We start from the raw sequence: 27204 nt of genomic DNA, 5'->3' as shown, positions 1-27204 counted from the left end.
TTCAATAGCGATCTTCCTTATGCCTAGATACACCCACACACCAGATTAGAAGTTAGTACTTCGCTTATTTTTCAAGATATTTCGCTCACAAGGTTCAGACATATATATCTTGGCGGCCATCTTGGCGTTTGACGTGGCGACCCAATTTTCAATAGCGTTCTTCCTTATGCCTAGTTGCACCCACGCACCAAATTAAAATTCGGTCCTTCGCTTACGCACGCACACACGTCCGCATGCATGGACGGACGGACGCACACACGGATGGAGTGTAATAATGTTGATCCTGGGACACCTCCAAATTCCCATTGACTTACATGTTAATTTTCCTCTCTCCTCATTACCCCAAAGCACCTCTATTTCTCTCACCCTGTTCTTTACGAACCTTCTCACCTTTTGACATGCTATCCTTATTCATTAGACTATTTAAACACCTGTGATCCTTCTGATCTTATGGACCTTTTAACTTTTTACTCTTAATATCATCTGGTGAATATAACCCACTCAAACATCGACCCGACAAATATTTGTTTATGTGTGGGAAATAATTTAATTCTCCTACAACTCTCTTCACCGTCTAATATATTGACAAAGTATATGTTTGAGTTTGGTTCTTTTTCAAGATATTTTAACTGAGTTAAAATAAAATGATAAACCTCCCTCAATGTTCTTGTTTGGGTGCCTCCAGTGCCACATACCATTTTTAAATTAAAGTATATATTTTCCTGACAACCATTAAAGTTTTCCGTCCACTCAAAAATATTTCCATCTTTTTTACCCAACTCACCAGTATTTAAATTAATTCTCTTATTTGTTTTGTGAACTTTTTTACCAGTTGCCTTTTCAATTATACCTATTTGATATTTTTCACATTCATTATGTTTTCCATTTATATACCAAGGTTGATTACACCTCCACTCTTTAGTCTGGTTGATACTTGGTTCTATCATTTATTTATTTATAAAAAAGGCGGCGGTAGCCCTTAAAATCCCTAACCCCATTATCTTATCACTTATATATATCTTATCACTTATATATATCTTATCACTAATATATATATCACTTATATAGATCTTATCACTTATATATATCTTATCACTTATATACTTATATAACCATAAGGGAGACTATCAATCCCATTTTCTAAAATAAACCTCTTATCATCAAAAGCTCCTAATGCTTTCTTATTTATCTCTTCTGTATATAATTGATGTTTATAACTTCTTATTCCATTAATCTTTCTAAACTCTTCTTTCTTTGTTGTTAAACAGTTATAATAATCCTTAAAGTTTATTGTTTCTTTGATAACATTTTTCTTTACACCTTTTAACTTCTTATCAGTCTTTTCAACGTTATTCACAATATATTTATAAGCATAAGCCTTGGACCTCAATCCCACAAATTCACTCATAACATTTCCTCCTAATTCATCCTTGAACTTTCCAATCACCTTTTTATTTTTAGAAGAGAACAACTCACTCTCTGGACTATAATTACTTGTATCATAAATATTAATGTCCTTTTTCATGTCTGAATAAACATCATCAGTATTAATTTTCAAAATAAAACTATCTGTATCCATGTAAAGTAGATTAACATCATTTTGATATTTCTTCCTCAAGTTATTATAAAAGTAATCATACATTAATGACTTTGACAAATCAAGAATTGATGTTCCAATATAAATAGGTTTGTCCATTTCAATACTCTCTTTAATCAAATGGATCGCACAAAAGTTCTCAGTAAAGACCTCAACTCTCGTAAAACTCGGTCTATTAATTAATTTTGATGCTTGTTTCCAAGATGTTGATAGTCTGATATTTTGTCTTTTCCTCACATTTTCCATGGTCTTACCAAAGACCGCATTATTCATCAATTTATAAAAGTCTTTCTCAAAATCTGTTTTTGACTTTGTTCTTCTTTGTGTATTAAAATCAATGTACCCCTTTAACCAATAACTTTGATTGAACTTTAGAATCCTATGTATCTTTTCAACACGGAGACCCTTTGAAAGACATTGTCTCAAATTTCTTTGATGAAGAACATAATTTTTCTTGTTGTATAGTGTTGTTAGAAGCTTCTCTGACGCTTTACCCTTTACATTAAATGATTGTTGATAATCACTTAACTACTCATTCTTTGGAATTTCCTTTTCACAAGCAAATGGGAGATCTTTGTGTAGGTTATGGAGTTCCTCTTGATATTTCAAATCAACTTCAAAATAATAACCAACCTTTGAATCATCCAATTCTTTTTGTGTAGAGATACATACATCTTGTAAAACCTTTTTGTAGTCTTTTTCCTTTACCCATCTAAGTTTTCCATAAGGAAGAGCCTGAGACATTGCCCAACCATACAAGTTATTTGAGTCATAGTACATTAAGTAAGAACTCTCTTTTGTTGAATCATAATTTGGAAGATATTTGTTATTTACTTTTGTATATCTCTTTGAACAGACTTGTGAAATTCCACCTCTTTTTGACTTTTCAATCATCAAGAGCATGTCAACATCTGTTATTAAATCCAAATCTTGTTTTGTCATTTTCAACATCGCGCTCCAAGCAAGACCAGGAGCAGTGTAATAGTGAGCAGGATCCAATCCATATCCAGAATGACAGATTGTTCTGAAAGCCTCAAAGACATCAGCTAGAAGAAGAACATCAGTTTTGAGATACAAATCATGATACTCACCAAGATTCTTGATGTTATATTTTTTCCAAACATTTTGTGCGTGTACATAATCTTTATCAGGTATATGACTATTATTTAATTTATTATAGAAATTTTCTTTTGAAGGAATTTGTGTTTCATTGAATCTCTCAAATGAGTCCATATAGTCATAGGGATAAATTCCCTTTTGTGTTAGTAAATCTTTGTCTGAAAAATACTCTGAAAGACATGGAAACTCTTTTAGATTTTGAACCAAGTTAACCAATGGACTTGCCATGAATTTAAATGTATCAAGAAATCTGATATGAGTAATAGGAGATGTGTGAATTGTTTTTGTGAATGAAATGTATTTCTGATCCGTGTTAGGAATTACTGAAATGTGTCCAGATGTCTTTGAAAGTTCATTAATAAATAGATGTGTATCATAATGAGCGTTGTTATGAAGAAAGACAGGAATGAAAGAGGGGAGTTGATAATTAATATTACAACTTTGATGAGCCGGACCTCTATATTTACCAGTGAGATGACAATGGTCTCTAACCTTTAGACCTTTACCAATTTTCTTCTCACAAATATGCCAGGCAGCCTTTGGATGTCTAAATTCTCTTTTTTCTTTACTTGTTAAGGACATTGGTTTATTGGTTTCTCTCATTATCTTGGTTAATCGAACACAGTCTTTTTCTAGTCGTTTCACAAACTCCTCTGGGGTATTTGAGCCTCTATACTCCTCTAACTTGTTATATTCATCACCAACGGATGATTTGATATAATAACAAAAACCGCAAGGTGTATGTTTTTGATATTTATTTGTGTATGATTGTTTTGGATCTGGAGAAGCAGTATCTATTTTTTCTAGAATACTTTCAAAATCAGCATATATGACAAATGGATGTTTTATTGTTTTCTTTTCATCTTTGAATGAAATCTTTGAGCCTTCTTTTGGCATTTTAATTACCGTTGATTTATGTTCACCACAATAATTTGAGTGTTTATCCAATCTTTCTTGTGTATGGAAGAAGTTAAGACAACGTGTACAAATATATATTTTATTTGTTCTTTCACATACTTGTGTACGAACCAATTTAGAAAGATCTTTGATGTATGTATAATGTGAATTTTCCTCTGAATTAAAATATAGAAGATTAATATGAGTTTGTTTACAATTGTCAGAAAGCTTTAAAACCTGAATGTTGTTTGTTTCTGTTAGACCATAAACATTAACTGATAAATTATTCATCTTTTCAAATTTAGGAATATCATTTAAAGCCATAGGAAACTTTAGATCTTTCGTATTTAATGTATTCTCATATTTTTTATAATGAGATACTCTTTCACCATGAAAATGTGGAGGATGTTAGTGTGCTAGAATAGACCAGAGAAAACATTTATTATCTTTATTTTTGATATTGATAACTGCTTTTCTATTTTTGATAACACTGGGTAAATCAATGTAAGAAGAAGCTTTTAGAGGATCTGATTTAAGAATATGAATGTCTATGTAAATAATCTTTCCTATATTGAATCCACTTCCTACGATTGAATTATCCACATCTTGCTCTTGTTTAATAAGTTCATCATAGACTCCTGATGTTTTAAAATCTTGATATGAAGATATAAAGTGTGGCTCAGTTCTCATGTATGGTGCATCTATAACTCCTTCATCCTTTGTCATTTCTAATTTTACTCCCATATAAAATTTAAGTGGTTTCATTTCCTTTAGTGTTTTTTCAATCAACGTTTGAACAGCAGGTTTAACTATTTCTACAGCATCAACTATAGACTCTGGTTCAGGAGGTTTGAAGTTAAAGACTTATTTTAATATGTCCTTTGAAAGCACCATCAGTATTTTTAATAGTAAACAATTTTGACAAGTGTTTGTTAGTTTTAAGATGAGCTTTAAACCCCTTCTTGAGGATGGTTGTTTTACAGACCTTACAATGTTTTGTCTCAGGTGGAAGAGGGGAAAGTTTGTTAAGAATGTTGAATGTATGTTTTGCGGTGAGAATATGTCGTTTATCATATTTTACTTCCTTCTCGCAAGTATCACAATAAACCATATTTTTAGCGTGAGAAAACGTGTTGTTTTATATATGAAACTATACTTAAAGTAAAACACTTTTGAGCTTTACAGCTCCTTTTTATATATATCACTGTACTTAAACTAAAACACTTTTTCACTCAGAATCATCTGTGTCATAACTATCATATGAATACTCAGAATCATACTCAGAGTCATCAATAAAGCTACTCTCATAACTATCATTTGAGTATAAACTATTAGTATCATAACTTTCATATACAGGTTTTAAATTTTCATTATTATTATCATAAATGTATTGACCTAATTCCCTTTTTTGAAGCTTACCATAAACAAACCTAAATTTATCTATAATTACCAGAGAGGGCATCTTTTTCAAAAAATAATTTTTCAATTTTAAACTAAGGTGCTGGTTATCTCAAACAATAACACATGGTGGCGGTTGTGGCAGTGGAAAACAAATTAGATTACCATCTTTAAGCTTGAACGTCTCTTTTTCAATTGTTTTAAGAACTTCAGTCTTGACTATGTGATTCAAACTCACTGATGATTCGACATTATTAACAATTTTTTGAAGATACAAAAGCCATACAACACTATGTCCAATTGAACTTGAAAGGCCCTTTTTTATTTCTTTAACCACAGCTTTCTTAACACTATATGTTGTCGTTGGATTAAACAAAGGAAGAAGGTCTTCATCCGATATATTGTTAATCTGGTTTACAACACTTGTTGTGATCATTTTTTCATTACAAGGAGTACAAACACATTCTGACAATTTATTGACCTTTATCTTTGTCATGATAAAATCTTCCAAGGAAATAGTAAAATCTTCACTGCTGTAATGACTCATATTTAATTATCAGAAAAAAATATTCCCATCAATATCTATATATTTTCTTTCATTAGAACTAATAACCACAATATTTTTTACATTAAATGTTATTTTCAAATAATCTCTAATAATCAGGGTACGGAATGATAGTTCACCACTAATATTCATATTATTAATTTCACCCACATCTTTGGGTTTATTAAAGAATATACAAATGTTTCCTCTAGAATCGTTGATGGTCTTATCATTCATTTTCAAAACTTCTTTATCAATGATCTTTTCAAGCTTTGAGTAAATTGCCGGTAGTAGTGGAGAAACTTTTGTCAAATTTACTTTAATAGAGTTATTAATTAACACAGCTTGTCCCGTAAATTTAATAAAAGGACACATGTTATTCTCCATTATGGGTTTAATCCAAAAATTTCCATATTTATCTTTGTTCAATTTTACATCTTTGACATATTTTTCTATATCTTCCACCGAAGTAGAGATTGATTGAAATTTGTCTTTTGTGTTTTGAAACATTGTATTTATTAGATAATAAACTTGCGTTTAGTTTAAGTAAAAATTTACTATATAAATATGATAGAAGGATATTTAGAATTTCCAGACTCACCATACGATAAATTAGAGAATTGTCCGGCTTGTGATAGAAGAGGGCTTAATAATGAGGATTCATATAAACAATGTATTTTCTGTGATTTAATTTTAATTGATGATAAAAAAATATATAGAAAAATATATAACTCTTTTAAATTAGAACCAAAAATGAATTACTTTACAAGATTAATAAGAGAGATGAATGTTAAGTATTGTGATGATAATACACCATTTCTTTCAAGGGAAGAGACTATTTGTATTGAGGAAATGTATAAGGGTTTAATGATATTTATTATTCAAAATAATTTTAATGGAAATGTTAATACAAGATACTATATAAATAAAATAATGGATTATTTTAAAATTAAACCTGAACTCAGGATAAAATATAGAGTTTCTAAAATAGCTCAAAAAAAGTTAGATGACTTGTTTTTCAAATATATAAATGAATGATTTTTTACCTGTTTGGGAAAATAAGATAAAATTTAATAATCATAAGAATATTCCAAATTCATTGAGATGTCTAATAGTTGGTTCAAGTGGATGTGGAAAAACCTGTTTACTTTTAAAGATGCTCCTTCGTCCTAATTTTTTAGATTATGATAATTTAATAATTTTTACAAAGTCAAGTTTTCAACCCGAGTATCAACTACTCTCACATGGTTTTAATGCAGGTCTTAAAAAGGAAGACATTATCGGTTTATTTAAACTTCAAAACAAACTAAATGATTATAATATTGAAGATATAATACAATTATTTTGTGATACACAGAAATCAAAATCGAAACCAAAACCCATTACTTGTATTCTTAGTGATAATACGGATGATATACCTTCACCTCAAGATTTAGATAAATCAAAAAAGAACCTCGTTATCTTTGATGATTGTGTTAATGAGAGAAACCAAACAGTAATGGATAGCTACTATACAAGAGGGAGACATTCTTCTTGTAATTGTATTTACCTTAGTCAGTCATATTTTCAACTCCCTCGACGCTCAATAAGAAACAATGCTAATACTTTTATTTTATTTAAGTTAAATTCAATAGATATAAATAATTTTTGGAGAGATAATTGTTCTACATTATGTAGTAAGAAGGAATTTGAAAATTCTATGAAACACACGATTGGAAAATATAAATATATTGTTGTGAAACAAGATGAGATACTAAATGATATTTTTCAATAAATAAATACAGAAAATGAATACCGACGAAAGAGCAAGAAAGTTTAAAGAACATCAAGAGTTGGTTTCAAAAGTTGTTAAACAACAGGAAGAGATAAAGAAGAAACGGAGACAGAAACTAACTGGTGAAGAAGCCTTTGAAAGAAAACAAGAGAAATTCTTTAAACCACTTTTGAAAACTCAACACTCACCTGCAGCCCCCACAGTATAATTTACTCCGAAAAAACTTCAAATGATCAAAGATTTTAGTCAAATGACAGAGCAAGAACTTGGAGAATTAGAATATGATGATGAAGGATTATTTCGGAAACTTGAGGAGGTAAATCAACCCCCTAATTATGTTGTGGAAGCTCTTCAAAACAATGAATATTCGGTGAATTCAAAAACCAGAGCAGGTCTCATTCCAACAGAAGAACCAGCACAGTTTTATCTTGTGAAAGAAAAGGTATTGATATATTTAATGATAAATTGGTATTCTTAAGTTCTACTCAACCAAATGTTGAATTAACTCCAAGATTAATGTTTCTTCTAACAAACTCTGGATTAAATGGTTCAAAATATTTTGAGGAACCACTTGATATGGAAAGAGAGGAAGATAGGGTATATATTGATTTACTAAACTCACTTCATTATAGAGTTTCTGTTGCTGGTAAAAGTAAGAAGAATGAGAAGGAGAAACATATTATTGATGCTTTAAGAAAGCTTGTTTCAGGTGTTAGTTTTCTTCCAAATGACCCATCACAATTAGTAAATAGACTATTATTGTTGTTAGGTAGTAAGAAGGCTGGAAACAACAATTGTTTTAATGAAACCTCAGCCATTTTAGATCAGTTGATGAATATGAAAATAATTAATAAATGTCAATACAAAGATATTTTATTAGATATTAAATAAGATGAGAAGCACAATTCTTAGTTTTGATTTTACAACGAGTGATTACACAGCATCATTCCCTTACCCACTACAACTTGACCACACAAAAGAATATGAGGCATCTTTATTGTCGATGGAAACTTATAATACCTTGTTTAATATCACAGAGAAAAACAACAAGTTTAGTTATAATCCAGGAAGTGGATATAAAACTATAACCGTTTCACCCGGAGCTTACGAGATTTCTCAAATATCTTCAGAAGTCTCCCGCCTTATGAAAGAAAAAGGTGATGAACCAAAGAATATGGTAATAACTATTCAAAAACACACTTCAAAATCAACTATTAAACTTAAAAATAATTATAAAGTTGATTTCACGATTGAAAATTCGTTCAGAGAGCTATTGGGTTTCTCTTCAAAAAAGATTGAAACTAACGGGACGTTTTACAGTGATAATGTCATTCAAATATCCTCCGGTATAAATTCAGTATTAATTCATTGTGATTTGATTGATGGTGCTTTTAACGATGGAATAAGAACAAATACAATATTTTCATTCAGTGCATACTCAACCCCGATTGGTTATAAATTTAATATGGAACCAAAAAATCTTGTCTATTTACCTGTGTCAGGAAAAACCATATACAGAGTAAATTTTAGGATTACCGACCAAGATAATCGTATGATATCCTTTAATGATGAAATTATATCCATCAGAATTCACCTACGTGAAGTTTTTCAATAAATAAATAATGGTTATTGTGAGAAAACACGAGTTGGGAAAATATAAAATAATTACAGGGGAGGGCATGTACCTTTCACCATACTATAAGGGTGAAGGTATGTTTCTTGGGAGAGGATACTATAAACCTAAGAGACAACGGGGTGTGGGACATCAATTTAGAAATAAAGGAGATGGGATAATTGATACTCTAATGGGTATTGGTTCAACCATTAAACATAAAGACCTAATTGGTTCAACTGCTTCTCTCATGGGAAATGTAGCGGGTGCTGTAAAGAGTATAAAAGATGCTCAAAAGGAGTCCCATAAATTACAAGCAATCAAAGAAATTAAAAAAGGTAAAACTCAACTATCTTCACAAGAACGACAAAAAATCATTAAAATACTTGGATCAGGGTTTCAACAATTTTAATGCTATATAAATACAAGTATGGAAACGATTGATAGTATCTATGATTTGGATGATACAATTATCATTTCAAACTCCACTAAAAAGGAAGACTATTTTAAGGTAAATGCTATTACAGGAACCGACTGGAATTCAAATGGAACAAAAAGTTTTGAAATATATAATCAACAAACTTACTTGAATATAGCTGATAGTTTCTTGCTGTGTAAATTTAAATTCACAAAGGCTGCGAATAACACTAATGCTACACTCGTAAATGATTTCTTCTGGAAAATGTTTGATAGTGTCCGACTGTATATTGGAACACAAGAGGTTGAAGCGGTTGATTATGTCGCTGCTACATCTGAAATGATGAAATTCACACTATATTCGTTTAGTGATAGAATGGGTAAGGGAGCTGTTGAAGGTTTTATTCCTGATATGTCAACGGGTACAAACGCAGACCCTGGTTATAGTCAAAGGAAGGCAATGTATAATGATGATTCAAAAGCAGAGAATAGTTTTACCGTAGCAGTACCTTTGAAAGGTATATTTGGATTTTGTGATTATGATAAAGTTTTGTATGGTCTTAAAATTAGATTTCAACTCCAAAGGAATGATAATGTAAATAGGTTGCTTTTTGGGGCTGAAAATGCTTTTGGTGATAATAATAAATTTGTTATCAATGATTTGTGTTGGTATATTAGTGAATATACTCCTAATCTTAAAACGGAAGAGATGTTGAATGGAAGACTTAACTCAAAGAAGCCACTAAATGTATCATACCTTAAAAGAAGATGTCAACACGTTAAACTGGAACACACTACCTACACTTGGAATTTGGGTGTTCTTGAAGGAAAGCCACGATACCTATGGCTCATTTTTAAGAAACCAGATGGAGAGGAGGGTACTGATAAGAATAATGCGTTGAGTGATAATGCTAAGGTGAAACAACTTCGGGTTTCACTTGATGGTACATTTTATCCACGAGATAGATTGGAAATTGATTGGGAAAAAAATGATTATGGGGAAGCCTACAAGTCTTACCAAAAGGTGTGTGAAAGCAACGGTAATAATGATCCTATTTTGGATATGGTTGCATTTAAAAAACTTTATACAATCTATACAATTGACCTGAGTTCTCAAAAGGAAACTATAAAGTCTAATAGAGTAGATACTTCTCTGTACATTGAAAGAGGAGAGAATGAAGAAGTTGATGCTTATTGTTTACTTTTGGAGGAAACAGAATTGCAGATTAATACAGATAATGGTGTTATGATTAATATCACATAGGTTTTTTCTCATAAATAAATGGTTGGGGTATATGTTAATCAAATCAATCTTAATAAATTAACATCTTGTATTCAAAATCAAAAGCCTTGTATTATTAATGTTAATACAATTCAAAGAAAAGGAGCTGTAAGAATTGATGTTTTACTCACACACACACAAGTAAAAACACTAAATGATACTGGTTCACTTAAAATTAAAATGACAAAACCTATGTTGAAGAAATATTCAACACGGGAAACGAGTGGAGGATTTCTCCCGTTTCTAATTCCTTTACTTGCTGGTTTAAGTGCGGCGGGAGCATTGACTGGTGGTATTTCAATAGCGGTAAAAACTGCTAACGAAAGGAAGGCACAACTAAAAGCTCAAAAAGAATTGGAAAGACATAACAAGGAGTTGGAGAAACAAATTAGTGGAAGTGGTGTAATTGTGGATTTTACTCACCCACTGCCTGATAAAGTTAGATTGTTGGTTGGAGAAATGCTTTCCTCTATCGCTCAAGCGGGTGTTAAACTAACTAAACGGGGTAATGGATTGTATCTTTCTCATAAATAAATGGATGAATGGTTTAAACAATTTGGAAAGAATACAACGTCAAATATAGAACTAGCTAAGTATTGTAAAACACTAAAAATTGATAATGTGGTTATTTGTATGAGAGATGAATTAATACATATAAATAAGAATACAAAGAATATTATTATGAATTTAGACACACAGAATGGTACTCATTGGGTTTGTATTCATAATGGTCAGGATAAATATTATTTTGATAGTTATGGTATTCCACCACCTGTTGAAGTAATACAATTCTTACAGAATGGTGTCTATCAAACATTCCAAGTTCAAGAAATTAATTCTAAATGTTGTGGTCAATTATGTTTATATGTATTATTTCAACTCAACAATAATGAAAATTTTTATGATATCATTTTTTATCTAATATAAATGACCTATGTTGGAAAAGATGGTTCTATCTTTGGAAAATCCTCTCAGGATATTGATTTATCAAATTATTATACAAAGGCACAGGCTGAACGACAAAAATATAGTATAACAAAAAATATTAATATGAAGAATACTTATAAATTAATCAATTATCCAAACCCTACAGATGCGAATGACTTAATTAGATTCAGTGATTTATCACAATATATATCTTTAAAGAAAACAGCACGTTTTGTAAAACAAGTAAAATTTACAACCACAACACCTGGTTATACTGACCATACACCTTTCCTCATTGAATTTAACTACCTGCTTACAATTGAATTTTATAAAGAAGGACATATGGTTAACATGCGAATTAATAAATGGGGATATGAAATGCCTGATTTAGGGTATAATTGGTTTTTTTCAATAAACTTAGAAGACCTACATGATTTTAATCAGTCCCGTAAAGAAGAATATTATCCACTTGGTGAGGATAAGGATCTATGTGGAAGTACAATTATCAAACAACAAATACATGATTTTAAGAAAAGAAAAATATATGGTAGTATAGCGATGGTTAACATGACAAAGAAGGAAGGTAATGAGATAAGGATAGAAAGCCGAGGAATACAAACCGATTTGGTAGTGGGAAGATGGGGTGGTATTACCTGTCATAATATTAATCTCACATATATTTCTGATACATAAATGGCAGGAAGAAGACTACAAGAGAATTATAATTTTTGTATTCAGGGATACCTTCAAGAAAAGGGTGCTCGGTTTTACATACCGTACGAATTGGAACATACACATGGAAATTTTGTCATTAAAAACTGGCCTTATACTGATATTGCTAAACCCACAAATAGAGACTTGTTAAAAATATTAAATAAAAATGAACTTCTCAAAGTTATGAAATATAAAACTCTTTTAGAAATTATCAACAAATCTTATTGGTACCCTATTATGAGAAAAATAATTATAGATACAAGAATATCTCAAAATCCAGATGAGTATATGTATAATATTCTTTGGGGCTCAAACTCAAGGGTTGCAAGGGCTGAGGAAGGATTTGAAGAAGAGAAGGAGGAAGGAGTTGAAGAAGAGAAGGAGGAAAGAGAGAAAAAGGAGGAGGAGGAGAGGGAGAAAAAGGAGAGGGTGAAAAGGGAGGAAAGGGAGAAAAAGGAGAGGGAGGAAAGGAAGAAGGAGGAGAGGGAGGAAAGAGAGAGGGAAATCAGTGAGATTCGTAAAAGATTAAATGTATTACAACAAATAAATCAATCTCAACGCACCGAAGAGGAAAATAAAGAAAGAATGACTCTTGTGAAGAAATTGGTTTTAAAAACGGATGAGATGAGTTCAATTTCAGGGAGGAGATCTAAACGAGAAAGTGGTGAAGAAGAAGAAGAAAAAGATTAAGTGGTATTGACTTTAGTTAGTTTTATTTGTAAATAAATGGAGGAGAAAGTGAAGACATTTCTAAGGATTCTTTATGTTTTAAAAATAAAGATTGAAATGTATATGTTGAAAACCAAAAAGGTTTTGATACTCTGTCGGGATTTTTCTGATAAATAAATATGAGTTATTGTCTCAAGTGTAAAAAGAAAACCAAATCTAAAAATATCTCTTATGTTAAAGCTAAAAATAATAGAGTTTATCAAAAAGGAATATGTCAAGTGTGTGGCTCTAAAAAGTGTCAATTCATCTCTCCTAAAAGTGGAGGAGACATACAAAAGTTTCTGTCAGGAAGTAAATTTACAACAACTGGAATTCCAGGGGAACTACATCTACCTGGATATTCTTTCTGTGGTCCTGGAACAAACTTGGATAAAAGATTAGATGAGGCTGACAATCCTAAACCTTGGTCCAAACCGATAAATAGGGTTGATGAAGTGTGTATAAAGCATGATATTGATTATGGGAATACCACTACATTGGATGAAAAACATGAAGAAGACAGAGAAATGTTGTATAATTTGTCCTTGATACGAAATCCTACATTGAGAGAGAAAGTTGATCGGTTTATTGTAAAAAAAATGATAAGTGTCAAATTGAAACTTGGTCTTGGTTATTCCTCAAAAAACTATTAAGCTCTAATGATGTCATCAAGACTGAGGAGCTTTTGGTTAATGAATTACACAAACCTATAATCACAAAGTTTAAAAGAAGGAAAGTTTATTCAAAAGACACAGACCACATCTGGTCCGCTGATTTAATTGAATTGAATAATGATAAGGGATACAGGTATGCTTTAACCGTAATTGATTTGAGGAGTAGATTTGCTTGGGTTGTTCCTTTGAAAAACAAGAGAGGTTATACTCTGATGTTAGCCTTCCAACAGATATTTAATAAAAGTAAAAGAAAACCAAAGAAGTTATGGACTGACGAGGGAACAGAGTTCTACAACAAAATATTCATGAAATTTCTTAAGGGGGAGGGTATTAAATTATACAGTACCTTTAATGAAGGAAAGGCAGTTGTTATTGAGCGTTTTAATCGTACTTTAAAAGAAAAAATATATAAAAAATTCACACAACTCGGTTCTCAAAAATGGGTGTATTTAATTCAGGATATTGTTGATAATTACAATAATACAGTTCATTCATCAACAAAATCAAAACCATCAGAAACATTTACAAAATTAAAATATGAAATGGAGATTAATTTGAAAAAACCCAAGTTCAAAGTTGGTGATATGGTAAGAATATACAAATGGAAAAGCCATTTTGAAAAAGGTTATACACAAAAATGGACTCGTGAATTATTTAAAATCATTGATGTAATGGATACAGTTCCTTGGACTTACAAATTAAATGATATGAATGGGGAAGAAATCTTGGGTTCATTTTATTCACAAGAATTACAAAAAACAAAACTGATAAGCCATTAAACAACAACCATCCATATATTAGTGATAAGAAAATGGGGTTAGGGATTTTAAGGGCTACCGCCGCCTTTTTTATAAATAAATAAATGATAGAACCAAGTATCAACCAGACTAAAGAGTGGAGGTGTAATCAACCTTGGTATATAAATGGAAAACATAATGAATGTGAAAAATATCAAATAGGTATAATTGAAAAGGCAACTGGTAAAAAAGTTCACAAAACAAATAAGAGAATTAATTTAAATACTGGTGAGTCGGGTAAAAAAGATGGAAATATTTTTGAGTGGACGGAAAACTTTAATGGTTGTCAGGAAAATATATACTTTAATTTAAAAATGGTATGTGGCACTGGAGGCACCCAAACAAGAACATTGAGGGAGGTTTATCATTTTATTTTAACTCAGTTAAAATATCTTGAAAAAGAACCAAACTCAAACATATACTTTGTCAATATATTAGACGGTGAAGAGAGTTGTAGGAGAATTAAATTATTTCCCACACATAAACAAATATTTGTCGGGTCGATGTTTGAGTGGGTTATATTCACCAGATGATATTAAGAGTAAAAAGTTAAAAGGTCCATAAGATCAGAAGGATCACAGGTGTTTAAATAGTCTAATGAATAAGGATAGCATGTCAAAAGGTGAGAAGGTTCGTAAAGAACAGGGTGAGAGAAATAGAGGTGCTTTGGGGTAATGAGGAGAGAGGAAAATTAACATGTAAGTCAATGGGAATTTGGAGGTGTCCCAGGATCAACATTATTACACTACTCATAGTCCCCCTTTCGCTCCGCGGTGCGACGGGGGACAAAAAGGCAAATACAACAGGCATTTTAAGGCCATTTTCCCTGCAAGAGCGGGGGTTAGCCTTGCGGTCCCCATGACAATCTTCCCCATTTTGCCCTATTTTCTGCATCTCCCCTTGTTAAACCCCTTGCCCGCATTCCTTCTTCCACCATCTTTAGCCAAGTCTTTCTCGGTCTTCCCCGTCCTCTACTTCCTTCTACATTCATTTCCATCACTCTTCTCAACCAGTCACTTTCATCCTTCCTCAACACATGACCAAACCATCTCAACCTGTTCCTCTTCACAGCATCAATCACAGGCTCTATTCCCATCATCTTTCGCAATTCATCATTTGTCTTCCTTTCTCAACGATACTCCACATATCCACCGAACCATTCGCATTTCCACCCTTTCCAGCCTTCCTTGCTGCTCTACGTTCATTACCCATGTCTCGCTCCCATAAATCATAATACTTCTCACACATGCAGCATACACCTTTCCCTTCAGCTTCAACGACATTCCCCTCCTCGTCAGCATGCCACTCAGTTCCCGAAACTTCTTCGATGCACATCTCACTCCAGCAACCGTTGCCGAGTCTGAGCCACCTTCTCCATTCAGCACGTCCCCTAGGTACAAAATGTTTTCACCCCTTCCAGCTTCACGCCGTCTCCAAGATCCAACTCAACATTTCCTCCATCTGCAGCTCCCTCTGTGCACACCTTACACTTGAATGTAGCTGCCACACTGGTTAATGATTGGTTAATGGTTAATTAATAATGAAGAGGCAAATAAAATTATATTTTACAATAAAAGCAAATGTTCTCCCCACCTCTCCCAACATGTAGCCCATGTGGTCAGCAGATGCCCAGTGTACCTGAGATCATCTGAGACCCCAAAGCTTCCAGGCCCCTTAAGTGGGCCCCGGATCCCACACCTTGATAGCTTCATGCTCGTACCATCTAGGCGAGTGTGCACCCTGTTACCTTCATTTCTGGAAACCCTCTTTCAAAAAATCCTGGATCCGCCCCAGGAGTAGATAAATAAATCCAGGATAAATCTATTTGATCCATTATATATAAATTTGTTGGGCGTCGTGAGTGGGTGAGTGGCAGTAAAAAAAAAAAAATGCTGGCATGACTCCATTGACCAGGAGCTTTCCTTCCGCAGACCGGTGGTTAATTAATCTGTGCTCTATGTGATATTATCAGCCACAGACATCCTCCATAATAATGGCAGAAAACTTTCGTGTAGTTTTGTTTCGTGATTTGTACTTTTAAGGACAATGACTTAAATTGTAATGATATTGTACATCAATTAGCATGTGCTGAAATGTTTTTGCAGGTATCGTGCAAGTCAAGATGGCTTCTTGCGTGTACAGTTGGTACGCTATGAGAGTGTAGAGTTAACAGCACAGCTCATTGGGCAGAAAGATGGAGATCATGGGACAGACCGATTTGGGGATGACAGGGAAGATACGCCTTCTTCCTCCTTGTCATCCTCCAATCCTACACGGCCCTTGAGATCGGTCATCCGCAAGAAAGGAACGAAGCCACTCCAAGAGGAGTTATTCCAAAAGTGTGAACTGTCGAGTGAAACACCTACAGGGGATCTCGCCATGTCTGCAGAATTTGTGAGAACTGTACGTGAGATGGGTGTGGATGTCATGTAAACCCAAGATTGCAAAACAAAATCACCTGCTTCTTTTACAGGAGATATTCTTTACAATCATTTGGTGTGGCTGCATCTCTATTCCATATAGATAATGCTTCTCACGTTTTTTCTCTGTACTTTTCCAAATTTTCCTTCACGCTGGATGAATTTCCTGACTTGATTGAAATGGCCGTATTTTTGGCTCTGGAACTTTTTGAAAATTGGGGAATACCTTTGAGCCCCCATGCTCCCCTTGTATTTTCTGGTTACATAACTAATGCTACCTCTTGCTGTTTCTTACCATTGTGCTTCCAAGGGTATTTTTAATAAAACATTGTTTTCGAACAATGCATAAAGTTTTTGAAAACGTCCATCCTTGTAGTCCCCGTATCAAAAGTGCTTGTGGAAATCTTCTTCAATTCCACAGTATAAATATGAAGAATGAGTTGTGAAACTTTTGCTTTTGCTTTAATAAACATTTATCATGGTTGATGTGTCAAAAATAGCTATCTTCTTGCCTTTTGCCCATGTTTCAATTTTCACACTAACTTTGAACAATTCAATGGTCTTCTGACAAATCCTTGCATCTTCCAAAAAAACAAGAATGAAATTTTGTCTGTATAGCAGGTAAAAAGATGGTTTGTATGAAAATGTATATTTTTCAAAATATAGACATACTATTTCAGTTTACAGGCAGTTAAGGAAATTTATTGATCATGCATCATATTGTATATCGGGCAGGCAAGATGGCCTAGCCCTAGAGGTACGCACACTCACCTATAAGCTGTCTAGCCTGGGATTGAATTTTGACCCAGCTATAAACTGTCATCCTGGTGTTTCACAGGCAGGGTGATTCATCAATGGGATTGTGTGCCGTCCCTCGGATGAATGTTAAACTGGGAGTCCCATCTGACGGCATTAGTTGGTGGTGACCTTCGACATTAAAGATCCCATGGTGTCCTTAGCGAAGAGTAGGCGAGCTATCGCCAGCACCAAGGCAAAATTACAAATTCCATTCCTAACCAGCAGAGGGCGCACATCGGACACAGCCGCGCTGTCAGCCAATGATGCTACCCCGCAGCCCTGTGTTGGATACAAATGAAGAAGGACTGAATGTGTGGATGATTCCGCAGAATACTTTATATTGAGTGCATTCGATGAGATTATATTTTCTTCACAAGGTGATGCGTTTTCTTTTTAATTAGATGTTTTTTATTGATTTGCAATTACAGAAATACCACATTCAACTAGAAAGCATCTGAAAATGCAAAGCCCGTCTGCGTCCGTTTGTATTCAGATGTCTTCTGCTTCTTCTGTATGTGCAAAAATAACAGTTGAAAAAAAAATACGAAATTAAAATCCATGATTTTATGCAGCCTTGACCTTTGAGCTTTAGATGTTAAAAAAAATCAGCTATTTTTTTATTATTGAACCAATTCTGTGACCTAATATACAAATTCTTTAAATTTCAGGTCAATTGGATGAAAATTTACGATTTTATGTGAAGCTGACTTTTGACCCAAGTGACCTCGAGTGTTTGGGTGCTGAAAACAAACTCAAAATAGAAATGATAGCAAGGAAGATTTTTAAAAAACTGAAGAAGGAAACAACAGGAGAAAACAAAACCACTTGTTTGAAAGTTACCCGAAGACATTTTACCGTTAATTGGGGAAACAAAAGCAGAATGTGTCAACTCCTGAAAAAGAAAAGCTTGAAAAATTCTGGAAAGGAATTTTTGAAGATCGAAAAAAACACAAGGAATCAGAATGGATCCCAAACTTGGAAAATAAGAAGTAACATCTCGAGGAAATGCCCCCATTGATTAATTGATGAAGAGAAAATTAGAAAACAACTTCAAAAAATGCCAAACTTCAAAAGACCAGGCCCAGATGGAATTCCAAATTTCTGGCTAAAACAACTTTATGCTCTTCACAATCACTATGCCAGGACATTTAACGAACTGATCTAAGAGGAAAAGGCAGTGGAGCTCGTAGAAGGGAAGACCTTTCTCATCCCAAAATCGGAAGAAACTCAATTTCCCCACAAATACCAGCCAATAACATGCGTACCAACCACATACAAACTGCTGACAGGAATCATCACAGAAATGATGTACATCATCTAACACAGCAAGGAGCTTTAGAGGCAGAACAAAAGGGATGTAGGAGAGGTTGTTATGGAACAATTGACCACCTACTACTGAGCAAGTGGTACGGATTCGGCCCTAATGATTGTTGTTATGATTATTGTTGTTGGTTCTAAGTATTCTGGTGATTGTGGTTGAAGGGAAAGGGTTATTATAGTTGAAAGGTTTAACAGCGCTCATGATAAAATAATACCGGAAATGGCATAGTGGGCCGGAAGAGGTCGAGGGGAAGAAGGAGGACGGGAGAGAAAGGAAAAGGAGGTGTTCTGAAGAAGCTCCGCACCTGGCTTGGGTGAGCTTACATGGCGAGAGAACTTTGAGTCCGGGAAGGGAATCTTGAGCGATTGGTGATCGCTGGAATTGTGGAAAAGCCTGCGAAGCCAGGTACAGATGTGATTCCAGAGAATCTTCGCCGAGCAGCGACGGCTCGAGGACGAGCCAGCCGCCATTACCGGGACTTCGCGCGTTGTTCGCCGAACCTTGGGTTGGCCGCATCCGCGGGTCCTGCCATCTGGTGATTTGCCCGAAATAGGTGTGTGCACTAAAGCGGCGTCGGAAGATTGCCCTGCAGTTCGTTGACTGAACGGGGAAGGTGCACATCCGGATCGCTTATTTGGGATTCCCTGTCCACGGTCAGGTTGCTGTTGGATTAGACCACGTGACGGACCATGCCTTACCTACACCGCTGCACTCGCCTCTTCGCGTCTTCGCCTCATCTCCGTTGAGTTATAGAGACATTGAAGGGTTGGGCTCCATTCCCTGGGAGCGCGGATCACGGCCGAGCTGCTGCTGAGCTGGGACTGGGATCTGTGAGTTTATGTTACGTAATAAGGTGGTACCATCTTGAGGTTAATTGTATGACTGATTGCTTTCCTTGCTGTATGTTTTTCCTGTGTGCTTTTAATACAATCGGTTCATTTACAATCTTTGGGTGTGGTTCCACTATTGATTTGTTTTTGACACCGGATAACATTTTTTCTGCCGGGGCTCCTCGCGGGGTTCGGAGGTTTACCGAGACCAGGAGATCGGTGAGGACCCCGTAACAGAAATTGGGGGCTCGTCCAATTGACTCGTGGGCTCAAAGTTGGGTCTGCGTCCTGGATCTAAAATTTCCTAAATTTAGTCTGGGAAAGAATTCCCTAACATTCCCAGAATTCCCAAATTTGGAACTTTTTCCAACATTCCCAAATTTTTCTAAAAGAAAAAAGATTTTTTTTTTTTAAATTTATTGTGTGAAGGTTAACAGGTGTTAACAGTAGTCACCATGGAGTTTGACGCAGAGAAGTTTACAGTGACCCCTAGTGAAGTACAGTTCAGAGCGTTAGTAAAATCGGACCTCTTGAAATTGGCCAAACATTTTAGCTTGGAGGTCTGAACTAATATGAAGAAGGCAGAGTTGCAGACAGTGGTGATACAATCTATGGTGGGATTGGGAACATGGGGAGAGGTAGCCCGGGATTGGTTACCCGAGGAACCAGAAGAGGTGGAGCTCCGGAAACTGGAGTTGCAATTGCAGAGCGAGGAAAGAAAAGCCGCAAAGGAAAGAGAACTCCAAGAAAGGTTAGAAGCAGAGGAAAGGAGAGTGGAACGAGAACTCCAGGAAAGGTTAGAAGAGAAGAAAGCAGAGGAAAGGAGAGTTGAAAGAGAACTCCAGGAAAGGTTAGAGGAAAAAAATACAGAGGAGAGAAAAGCCGAAAGGGAGTTAAGGGATCGTGAAATGGCCCTTCAGCAGGAAATTAAACTCAAGGAGCTGGATGTAATGAAAGAACGGGGAGAGGTACCATCCATGCCGACTGGCTCGACACCGAGTCAGAACACCTGGGATGTTGGCAGACATGTGAGGCTGGTTCCACCCTTCAATGAAAAGGAGGTAGCCAAGTTTTTTCCACACTTTGAGAAAGTGGCTGGACTATTAAACTGGCCTGAGGAGTACTGGTCCATACTAGTGCAGAGTGTTCTGGTGGGTAAAGCTCAAGATATTTATTCGGCTTTACCGATTGACCAATGTGCAGATTATGAGGTATTGAAGAAACACATTCTCAAAGCCTATGAATTGGTCCTGGAAGCTTACCGACAAAAAATCCGGAATGCCAGGAGGAGGGAGAGTGAGACCCATGTGGAATTTGCCAGAGTGAAGGAAACCATGTTTGATAGGTGGTGTGATTCAAAAGGAGTTGGGAAAGACTTCGAACTATTGCGACAATTGATCCTGGTGGAGGAATTCCAACAGTGTGTCCACGAGGACAGACACCATGGCAGATGACTATGCCTTAACACACAGGATGGGGTTCCACAAAACGAACTTCTCGCCCAGACCTAGCCAGGGGAGCCATGGTACATCAGGGGCGGAAAATGAAAATCCATGGGGGCGGCCTCGGGATGAAAATGAGGTCCACTTTGACACCACGACTTCTATAAATCAGAAGACTGCGGTTCCAATACAGACCTATCGTCCGGGGGACTCGAGGCAGACCGCCGCCCCTATGCCTTGGCAGACCACGAGGTTCTCCTCCGGGCCTACTTGCACTTTTTGCCATAAACCTGGACACTGGATGTCCAACTGTTATGCTCTGGGAAAGGAAAATCAGGAGCGGAGTTCGACTAGTACGACTCCAAATGCGATGGTCATTGTGAGAAATCGCCCTCAAATGGGTTACCAACCATTTATTTCAGAGGGGTTTGTGTCACTGGAGGGAGCCTCGACTAACCGGAGACCGGTTAGGATATTGAGGGACACAGGAGCACATCAATCTTTAATGCTTGAAGGCATCTTGCCATGGTCCGAGGAGACGGCAACTGGGGATAGTGTTCGTTTACAGGGATTGGTGGCTGTGTTAGTGCTCCACTTCATGTCATCCATTTGGAGTCCGATTTGGTGTCAGGACCGGTCACCGTCGGTTTGCAAGCCACGCTTCCTGTAGAGGGAGTATCGGTTGTTATCGGGAATTATTTGGCCGGTGGTCAAGTTTATGGTAACCCGATGGTTGTTAAAAAGCCCAGTAGGGAAAATAACACCACACCAGTTATGGATGGCAACAAGTTTAGAAAGTTATTTGTAGGTGGACTGAACTTCAAAACAAAGGAAGTTGTTTTGGAGTCTGCCTTCAGCAAATATGGACCACTTTTGGAAGTGCTGCTGATAAAAGACAGGGAGACACGAAAGTCAAGAGGGTTTGGCTTTGTCACGTTTGAAAACTCAAAGGACGCCAGAGAGGCAGAAAAGGATCTGAATCGCAAGGAGTTGGAGGGTCAGACCATCACAGTAGGGAAGGCATCTCCTAGGGGTCGAGGGGGCTATAGAGGAGGACCACGGAGTAGTAGTGGTGGTGGCCGCAATCGATATTATTATGGAGGCTTCCAGAGTTATGACAGCTCCCGAAGGAAGGATTATCAGAGCAGTGGCCGAGAAGGAGACCGCCAGTCAGGTGACTACTGTGACAAGTGGTCCCACCGTAATTATTAGGAGTCCGGAAAGGTTGAAGCACTAAATGCTGCGGAGCCGCCGAGCCAAGATTCCGACACGGACTAACCATGAACGCCACGTTCCTAAAGGCGTCCAGGTAGTGAACTTTCCTGCACGGACTAACCATGAACTCCACGTTCCTAAAGGCGTCCATGTAGTGAACTTTCCTCCCCGGACTAACCGTGAACTCCACGTTCCTAAAGGCGTCCATGTAGTGAATACTTCCAGGCCTCACCACGCAACCACCATGGAACCTGGCTTTCAGCTCGGCCTCCCAGGGAAAGTGCTATAGATTTGCTGGCCTTTGGGTTTTTGATCACAACCCCTTAACCTTCATTCAAGAGAAACTAGAAGTAAAAATCAGAGGTTGATGAGATGGAGTTTGGCTTTGCAGGGGTTCAACTTGGAAATTGAACATGTAAAGGGCCGGGACAATGTCGTGGCTGACGCTTTGTCCAGAGGGAATTAATTTTGGGAAAACTCTGGGGGTGGTGTGAAAGTTTGTTGCTTTATTTTTGGGGAAATATTGAGTACTGTTGCCCATGGGAATGGATGATGTGGGTGTTGAGTTTACTTTTGGTGGTTTCAAGACTTTACTTACAAAGAAAGTTTTCGCTGTGTTCAAACTTTCTTTCTTGAGGGGGGGGGAAGTGTTACAGATTCAGCCCAAATGATTGTTGTTATGATTATTGTTGTTGGTTCTAAGTATTCTGGTGATTGTGGTTGAAGGGAAAGGGTTATTATAGTTAAAAGGTTTAACAGCGCTCATGATAAAATAATACCGGAAATGGCATAGTGGGCCGGAAAAGGTCGAGGGGAAGAAGGAGGACGGGAGAGAAAGGAAAAGGAGGTGTTCTGACGAAGCTCCTCACCTGGCTTGGGCGAACTTACATGGCGAGAGAACTTTGAGTCCGGGAAGGGAATCTTGAGCGATTGGTGATCGCTGGAATTGTGGAAAAGCCTGCGAAGCCAGGTACAGGTGTGATTCCGGAGAATCTTCGCCTAGCAGCGACGGCTCGAGGACGAGCCAGCCGCCATTACCGGGACCTTGCGCGTCGTTCGCGGAACCTTGGGTTGGCCGCATCCGCGGGTCCCGCCATCTGGTGATTTGCCCGAAATAGGTGTGTGCACTAAAGCGGCGTCGGAAGATTGCCCTGCGGTTCGTTGACTGAATGGGGAAGGTGCACATCCGGATCGCTTATTTGGGATTCCCTGTCCACGGTCAGGTTGCTGTTGGATTAGACCACGTGACGGACCATGCCTTACCTACACCGCCGTACCTGCCTCTTCGTGTCTTCGCCTCATCTCCATTGAGTTATAGAGACATTGAAGGGTTGGGCTCCATTCCCTGGGAGTGCGGATCACGGCCGAGCTGCTGCTGAGCTGGGACTGGGATATGTGAGTTTATGTTACGTAATAAGGTGGTACCATCTTGAGGTTAATTGTATGACTGATTGCTTTCCTTGCTGTATGTTTTTTCTGTGTGCTTTTAATACAATCGGTTCATTTACAATCTTTGGGTGTGGTTCCACTATTGATTTGTTTTTGACACCGGGTAACATATTTTTTCTGCCGGGGCTCCTCGCGGGGTTCGGAGGTTTACCGAGACCAGGAAATCGGTGAGGACCCCGTAACAGCAAGGCCATATTTAAAATTGCAAAATGCGAAGAACTAAATTGTTCACCACCTGGATAGACTATCAGAAAGCTTGTCACAATGTCCCACATTCGTGGATCATAAAATGCATGCAAATATACAAAATCAATCTCCAAATAATCAAACTGATTGAGAAGGGAATGGAGCTCTGCAATACCACATTGATATACAGCACTCAGAAGGAAACATCGAAATACCAGATGTGGTGGCATGGAATCTTCCAGGGAGACAGTCTTTCCTCCCTTCTGTTTTGTCCGGAACCTCTCATGACGCACTCCCTTGCATAAGATGAATAATATTACATTGAGGACTAACAAATACCTACAGTCGTGGCCTAAAATATTGGCACCCTTTTTTTTTTTTTTTTTCTTTTTTTTTTGTTGTATACAGAGTCGATGCTCGTGAAAGAGCTAACATTTATCAAACAAACAAATCAAACAAACAAGCAAACAAAGTATATAAAAAGTGGAGCGGTCGACAAGATGGGGAGAGAAGGGGAGGAAGCATACAAACACAACATTTGAGGGCAGGGACATCGGAAGATGTGTGGGAGGCAGAGGGCCTGGGGGGAGGCAGGATAGGTATAAAACGCCAAGACACCAAGGACTTCCAGGAAATAAGACAAAAGTCACCTCAAAAAAGTGGATTTGGGGTGAAATTAGCGGGGGGTAGAAAAGATCAAGGTTTTGGATTGGGGAAGATAAGAGATGGTGGTGAACAGCCGTTTTAAAGACCTGGAGGGAGGAGTGGGATTGAAGAGAGTGATGGAGTTTGTTCCAGAGGCGGGAGAAAAGAGGAATGAAGGAGTGAAGGTGAGCAGAGAGTCTTGATTTTGGTAGTTTAACCATAAGAGGGTTGCAGGCAGATCTTGTGCGACCTGTAGGAATATTTGGGGGACAGAGCTCAGAGAGAGCTGGGGGAGCAAGGCCGGAGAGGAGTCGGAAGAAGACGGAAAGACCACCAACCTGCCTGCGGTGAGTAAGTGAAAGGCCCTCGGAGATGGCGTCATCGCGGGAGATTCCAATGATTCTGAACGCTTTGGTTTCAACAGCGTGAAGATGAGCTAGGTGTGAGGCAGGAGCACCAGCCCAGAGGGGAGAGCAGTATTCCATTGAGCTGCGGATGAAAGCCTTGTATGTGGTGAGGAGCTCAGGTGTGCCAAGGAAGGACTTCGCATGACGGAGGATGCCCAGTCGGCGACTGGGTTTGGAGGCCAGCTTGGAAATGTGGTTTTCCCAGGAAAGATCATGGCAGATAGTGAGACCCAAAAGCTTGAGTGACAGAACTTCTTGGAGAGGATTATTCAGAAAGTAGATGGGAGGGTTGTCCAGTCGGTCTTTTCGGAGAGACATCGTAAGAGTGTGAGATTTGTCAGGATTGAAAGACGTGTTCCACTTGTTTGCCCAGTCTGTGATGTTGTCCAGGTCTGCAGAGAGTGAGGAGGCTGCAGACTGCCGATCTGAGGGATGAGGAATGGAGCGGCAGAGAGTGGAGTCATCAGCAAAGAGATAGAGAGGATTTTCAAGAGAGTCAGAGAGATCATTGATGAAGACCAGAAAAAGCACAGGGCCCAGAACACTGCCTTGGGGAACTCCAGCCTGAACAGGTAGAGGAGATGAGAGAAACCCATTCAGGGCCACACGTTGACTACGACGAGAGAGGAAGTCCGCCAGCCATGCGTGGAGATTTCCATGGATACCAAAGGAGGAGAGTTTGGTGAGCATAGCGGGGTGCCAGACGGTATCGAAGGCACGTGATATGTCGAGGGAGACAGCTCTAATTTCCTGTTTGGCATTGAGGACCTCCATCCATTGTTGAGACAGCAGAAGCAGCATGTCCAGAGTAGAGTGACCTGGTCTGAAACCAAATTGATGATCAGAGATCAAGCCATTGGAGAAGAGGAAAGATTTCATATCCGAAGCAATGATGGATTCCATGACTTTGCTGATAATTGGGAGAAGGCTGATTGGTCTGTAGTTGCTAGGATCTTTTTTTGTGCAAAGCGGTGATGTTGGCTGATTTCCAAGCAGATGGCAGTTGACCTTGAGCAAAAGAGAGGGTGAAGAGAACAGAGAGAGGGAGTGAAAGAACGGAAGAACAGGATTTTAGGACCCGTGGGCCGATGCCGTCAGGTCCAGTTGCAGAATCAGAGTCGAGGGTTGACAGAAACTTTTCCACCTTGTCAGGAGGAAAGGACACGGAGTCCAGGAGCAGCTGGGTACGACTGGGTATGGTGGGTACAGAGAGGGATGGGTTTGGGACACAAGATTTAGAGGCAAACACAGAGTTGAGGCATTCAGCTTTTTCACGTGCGGAGTCAGCTGTGTAGCCGTTTGAGGTAAGGGAGGGGATGGAGGGGGAACAAACACCAGAAACAGATTTGACCAGACGCCATTTGACCAGATATATATTATTATATATATTATATATAATATATATAATAATATAATAATTCCACCTCTCTCTTACAATGTCTCTCCGAAAGGACCGACTGGACAACCCTCCCATCTACTTTCTCAACAATCCTCTCCAAGAAGTTCTGTCGCTCAAGCTTTTGGGTCTCACTATCTGCCATGATCTTTCTTGGGAAAACCACATTTCCAAGCTGGCCTCCAAAGCCAGTCGCCGACTGGGCATCCTCCGTCGTGCGAAGTCCTTCCTTGGCACACCTGAGCTCCTCACCACATACAAGGCTTTCATCCGCAGCTCAATGGAATACTGTTCCCCCCTCTGGGCTGGTGCTCCTGCCTCACACCTTGCTCGGCTTCACGCTGTTGAGGCCAAAGCTTTCAGAATCATTGGAATCTCCTGCGATGTAGTCAATGCCGAGGGCCTTTCACTCACTCACCGCAGGCAGGTTGGTGGTCTTTCTGTCTTCTACCGACTCCTCTCCGGCCTTGCTCCCCCAGCTCTCTCTGTGCTCTGTCCCCCCAATATTCCTTCAGGTCGCACAAGATCTGCCTGCAACCCTCTTATGGTTAAACTGCCAAAGTCTAGGCTCTCTGCTCACCTTCACTCTTTCATTCCCCTTTTCTCCTGCCTCTGGAACAAACTCCCCCACTCCC

At 37.7% G+C, this 27204-nt stretch overlaps 1 protein-coding gene across 1 annotated transcript in view; it reads left to right on the top strand.

The window, feature by feature from the left end:
- The window catches only part of HINFP (histone H4 transcription factor), a 159816-nt gene extending 142452 nt beyond the window's left edge, over nt 1-17364 (top strand). Inside the window, exon 10 of the mRNA XM_078771793.1 lies at nt 16566-17364. Coding sequence (XP_078627919.1) covers nt 16566-16893 — 328 coding nt within the window. The 3' untranslated portion in view covers nt 16894-17364. The remainder of the gene's footprint in view (nt 1-16565) is intronic.
- The last annotated feature ends 9840 nt before the right edge of the window (nt 17365-27204 follow it).

This window comes from Myxine glutinosa, chromosome 2 (assembly GCF_964187855.1).
Source record: "Myxine glutinosa chromosome 2, kmMyxGlut1.1, whole genome shotgun sequence".
Lineage (NCBI taxonomy): Eukaryota > Metazoa > Chordata > Myxini > Myxiniformes > Myxinidae > Myxine > Myxine glutinosa.
This window is presented reverse-complemented; position numbering and strand designations above follow the sequence as displayed.